Here is a 5,592-nt window from a genome sequence, read left to right on the forward strand (position 1 = left end):
AGAAGAAGAAGCTACAAGTCAACTAAAAATCAAGGAGGAAAAATAGACATCTTCCCCAGCTCCACCTAAGCAAACCTTAAAGCCTTATGTTCCAAAGGCACCCTACCCACAGTGGCTGAGAAAAGATGGGAAGGACAACCAGTTTTTCAGGTTCTTGGAGATCTTTAAGAAGCTTCAAATTAACATACCTTTTGCTGAGGAATTAGAGCAAATGCCACTCTATGCCAAGTTTTTAAAAGAGCTCATAACAAGGACAAGAAACTGTGGAGACAAGGAAACTGTGGTGCTCACGGAGGAATGTAGTGCCATCATACAAAAGAAGCTTCCCCAAAAGATGAAGGACCCTGTGAGCTTTCAAATTCCCTGCATCATAGGGGATATAAGCATTGAGAAGGCATTGTGTGATCTGGGAGCTAGCATTAACCTCATGTCCTTGGCCATGATGAAAAGAATGAGAATTAAAGAGGCTAAACTAACAAGAATGGCCCTTCAATTAGCTGACAGAACATTCAAATTCCCTCATGGGGTGGTAGAAGACTTATTGGTGAAAGTGGAAGAATTCATATTCCCAGCAGACTTTGTTGTGCTTGATATGGAGAAAGAGGCTAACACATCAATTATCTTAGGAAGACCATTTTTAGCCACTGCTAGAGTCATAATTGATGTACAAAAGGGAGAGTTAGTCTTAAGATTACATGAAGAAGAGATGGTGTTTAATGTTTTTAAAGCAATGAGCTACCCAAAGGAGTCTATTGGGGAGTACATGATGGTGGATACAATAGAGACACTAGTCCAAGGAGTTTTGGAGAAAGACAAATTGAAAGAAGTAGTAGAGCAAGATCAACAAGCATTAGGTGGTGAACAACCACAAGAGTTCATAAAAGGCTCAATCATGTTGGACAAGGCAAGCAAAAAGGAAGTGGAAGCACCAAAAGTGGAGTTGAAGACCCTGCTTCCAAGTTTAAAGTATGCTTACTTGGGTGACAATAACACATACCCAGTCATCATTAATTCAAGCTTCAGTGAGGAGCAAGAAGAGGAGCTTATCAATGTGCTGAGACAACACAAGGATGCCATAAGATGGACACTTGCATATTTAAAAGGGATCAGCCCTTCTATATGCATGCATAAAATCCTTCTTGAGGAAGGTGCCAAGCCCTCAAGATAGCCACAAAGAAGATTAAATCCAACAATGAAGGAAGTGATGCAAAAAGAAGTGCTGAAGTTCTGGCAAGCAGGGGTGATCTACCCAATTTCAGATAGCCCTTGGGTGAGCCCAGTGCAAGTAGTCCCCAAGAAGGGAGGAATCACTGTTGTGCAAAATGAAAGAAATGAATTGATACCAACAAGAACAGTGACTGGATGGCGCATGTGCATAGATTATAGGAAGCTTAATGAAGCCATAAGGAAGGATCATTTCCCTGTATCCTTCATGGATCAAATGTTAGAGAGGCTTGCTGGACATGAATACTACTATTTCTTGGATGGATACTCAGACTACAATCAGATTGTAGTAAACCCTAAAGACCAAGAGAAGACTTCCTTTACTTGTCCTTATGGTGTTTTGCATATAGACGCATGTCCTTTGGTTTGTGCAATGCACCTGCCACATTCCAAAGGTGCATGCTGTCCATTTTTTCTGATATGATTAAGAGGTTTATTGAGGTATTCATGGATGATTTTTCTGTGTTTGATGACTCTTTTCCTAATTGCCTACACCATCTTGCCTTGGTGCTCAAGAGATGCCAAAAGACTAACCTAGTTTTAAATTGGGAAAAGTGCCATTTTATGGTCACTGAAGGGGTAGTCCTTGGCCATAAAATCTCTAAGAAAGGCATAGAGGTAGATAGAGCCAAGGTGAAAGCGATTGAAAAATTACCCCTACCTTGCAATGTCAAAGCAATTAGGAGTTTCTTGGGACATACTGGGTTCTATAGAAGGTTCATTAGAGACTTTTCCAAAATTGCCAAACCTTTAAGTAACGTGCTTGTCTCTGATGTCCCTTTTATCTTTGATAGAGAATGCATGCAAGCCTTTGATGAGCTTAAAAGCAAACTTTCCTCTGCACCTATTATAACACTACCTAGTTAGGACCTACCTTTTGAATTGATATGTGATGTATCAGACTTTGCTATTGGTGTTGTTTTAGGACAAAGGAGAGATAAGCTAGTGCATGTTATCTATTATGTTAGCAAGGTTCTTAATGAAGCCCAAAGGAACTACACCACCACATAAAAAGAACTCCTTGCTATAGTTTTTGCATTTGATAAATTTAGATCTTAACTCATTGGTTCTAAAGACATTGTGTTTACTGACCATGCAGCTCTCAAATATTTGTTGACCAAACAATAATCCAAGCCCAGATTGATAAGATGGATCTTGTTACTCCAAGAATTCAACATTGAAATCAAGGATAGAAGTGGAGCAGAGAATAAGGTGGCTGACCATCTATCAAGGATACCAAATGAGGAGAATGAGGCACACAGCCTTGAGGTGAATGAAAGTTTTTCGGATGAACAGTTGATGATGATCCAAGAAGCCCCATGGTTTGCAGATATAGCTAATTTCAAAGCCATTGGGGAACTACCTTCTAATATCAATAAGCACTTGAAAAGGAAGCTCATTAATGATGCCAAATATTACATTTGGGATGAGCCTTACCTCTTCAAAAGGTGTGCTGATGGGATTTTAAGAAGATGCATCTCTCATGAGGAAGCATAAGAGGTCCTTTGGCATTGCTATGGATCTATCTATGGAGGACATTTTAGTGGAGAAAGGACTGCACACAAGATGTTGCAGTATGGATTCTTTTGGCCTAAAATATTCAAGGATGCAAAGGAGTTAGTGGCAAGGTGCAATGAGTGTCAAAGAGCTGGCAACCTACCCAAGAAGAATGAAATGCCACAAAGATTCATCATGGAATTAGAATTATTTGATGTTTGGGGGATTGATTCTATGGGACCTTTCCCATCCTCATACTCAAACAAGTACATATTAGTGGCTGTGGACTATGTGTCCAAATGGGTAGAAGCCATAGCTACATCAATAATTGACAACAAAGTGGTGATCAATTTCTTGAGGAAGAACATATTTAGCCGGTTTGGGGTTCTAAGAGCTCTTATAAGTGATGGAGGAACCCATTTTCGCAACAAACAACTTGAGACACTCCTCCTAAAATATGGTGTCAAGCACAAGGTAGCCACCCCATACCATCCATAAACCAATGGTCAAGCTGAAATTTTAAATAGAGAGCTCAAGAAAATCCTTGAGAAGACTGTTGGAAACTCAAGAAAGGATTGGTCCCAGAAGCTAGATGATGCATTATGGGCTTATAGAACACCTTTAAGACACCTATTGGCATGTCTCCATACCAATTGGTGTTTGGAAAGGCTTGTCATCTACCAGTGGAGCTTGAACATAGAGCATTTTGGGCTTTCAAGATGTTGAACTTTGACAATCAAGCTGCTGGAGAAAGAAGGTTGCTGCAGCTCAATGAGTTGGAAGAATTCAAAACTCAAGCCTATGAGAATGCTAAGATTTATAAGGAGAAAACAACGAAATGGTATGATCAAAAGCTGGCAAGAAGAGAGTTTGTAGAAGGTCAAAAGGTGTTGCTATACAACTTAAGGCTCAAGTTTTTCCCAAGAAAGCTGAAATCAAGATGGTCTGGACCCTTCACCATAGTCAAGGCCTCTCCTTATGGTCATGTGGAGCTTATGAATGAGAAAACTCAGAGGACTTTCACTGTCAATGGCCACAGACTTAAGCACTGCTCGGGAGATTCACTAGAGGAGCAAAGGGTGAACTATAACCTCAGCTGAAGAAGGAAGAATCGTCAAGCTAGTGACGTTAAAGAAGCACTAGTTGGGAGGTACCCCAACACTCATCCTTTCAATTTCAAGCTTTCTAGAGCAGCTTATGTTTAAGTCACTTTGGTTGATTGTTTTTCAGTTTCAGTTGTTAGTTGTTTTGCTGATAGTTTTTTTTATTTGAACTCCAAAAGTTTTTCTAGTTGCTGGAAGTACAATCTTGCATGTTACATTATGTGATGATGTTAATTGGGTTGATAAGCTGGCTGAAGAATTAAGTTTGGTGTGGCAACCGATCCACTTAATTTTTGGACTTACAACAATTTGATCAAATTTTAAGAGTAAGCCAAAAATTTAAGTTTGGTGTGGCCACCATCATGAGCCAGTCACTAGAAGCAAAGAACTTAATTTTGGTGTCCTAGAGACACACAAAATGAATTCCATTTAGGAGGCTAAGTAATGGACGTAATATTCTTATGCCGGTTAGAAATTAGCAATGAATCCAATCGTGAGTATAGTCTAACCAACACGTAAATATCGCATCAAACAATTCTAAAATCTATGACCGAGAGTATTGATCTCAGGTCGTTCTCCCTAGGAATTGCCTTAGAATGCACATCATTGACTAGGAAGTCTTTTGTGGTTTTGAGAGTTGGTGCAAGAATTGAAGCTAACAAAGGTAAACAACAATTAATTGAGCTAAAAGCCTTGGCCAAGGGTGAGTATTGGAAGTTCCATCATTATAGTTTCCTTCAATTGTGATAAGAATTGATTATTGCTTCACTTAGTTAACCCCCTAATAATGGAGGAAAGTCAAGTGAGAGTAACTAACTTGAGTCATAAGTCCTAGTCTCACCCTAGGAAAGTCTAGCTTTAGTGCACTCCAAGTCAATTAGCAATTTTTAATTTCTAATCAATAATTGATATCCACTACTCAAGTATCTCCAATAACTCAACCCCTAAGCCAAGTGAGAAAAATCTACTCCATAGCTAGGGTTGTCATTATCACAAACAATTGGTAGGAAATCATAGAAGACATGATGTAATTGAGAGAAAAGAATTGAATTAAAGCTATCTAATCCAAGAAATCATCAACAATCAAGCAATTGAATGAAATTTCTCAATTCATTAATCAAAATTCAAAGTAACAAATTAACAAATCTAGATCCAAATGCATGAATCAAAAGAACACTAATTGAGAGTAGAAGAAGAGTAGATCTACAACTTGTATCAAAGTAAAAGTGAATTAGCAATGGATCTCACCAAGAAATCAAAGGAGAATTGCAATGGAGAAAGTGAAATCCTAGAGAGAAGTTGGAGTTTCTCTCTCAAAAAGCAAAATGTAACTAACTACTCAAAATATCTAGGAATATCACTAATTCCCCTAACCCCCCTAATCCTTGGTCTTCTTATGCTTTTTCCCTCTAAAATCCTGCCCCAAAATAGGGCCTGGGACTGCCTAAAATCGCTGGTCACATTTTCTTCTTAAAAAATCACGTGCGCACATCGGCGCGTACGCGCACAGTACACGTACGCGCCCCTGGGATTTTTCGCGACCTACGCGCAGGCGCACAGTGCGCGCACGTGTCCAAGGGTTTATGGCCCAGCCAGATAAGCACGCGGGCTTCTCGTTTGGCTCCACTGCGCCGGCTTTGGGGGTGCACATCCGTGCGTACATGTAAGGTCCACGCGCGCGCCCATGCCCAAATTCCAAAATTCTACTCTATTCCATGCTCCTTCCATTCATGCATGCTTCCTTCACTCCTCTTAGCCATTTTTGCCC

At 39.9% G+C, this 5,592-nt stretch overlaps 1 protein-coding gene across 1 annotated transcript; it reads left to right on the forward strand.

The window, feature by feature from the left end:
* The first annotated feature begins 211 nt into the window (after window positions 1–211).
* On the forward strand, window positions 212–3,821 carry LOC140180093 (uncharacterized). Its single transcript, XM_072220490.1, has 4 exons — window positions 212–966; window positions 2,364–2,672; window positions 2,769–3,195; window positions 3,441–3,821. Exons 1-4 carry the CDS (start codon window positions 212–214, stop codon window positions 3,819–3,821), a joined length of 1,872 nt encoding a protein of 623 aa, XP_072076591.1.
* Window positions 3,822–5,592: the final 1,771 nt, after the last annotated feature.

The sequence above is a fragment of the Arachis hypogaea genome, chromosome 16 (assembly GCF_003086295.3).
Source record: "Arachis hypogaea cultivar Tifrunner chromosome 16, arahy.Tifrunner.gnm2.J5K5, whole genome shotgun sequence".
NCBI classification, from domain to species: Eukaryota; Viridiplantae; Streptophyta; class Magnoliopsida; order Fabales; family Fabaceae; genus Arachis; species Arachis hypogaea.

Coding starts and splice junctions, on each gene's coding strand:
- LOC140180093 (XM_072220490.1), top strand. CDS start 212: ATGCCACTCTATGCCAAGTTTTTAAAAGAGCTCATAACAAGGACAAGA. Junction 967..2,363: donor ACCCTGCTTCCAAGTTTAAA/GTATGCTTACTT, acceptor ATCCAAGCCCAG/ATTGATAAGATGGATCTTGT. Junction 3,196..3,440: donor AATATGGTGTCAAGCACAAG/GTAGCCACCCCA, acceptor TGGGCTTTCAAG/ATGTTGAACTTTGACAATCA.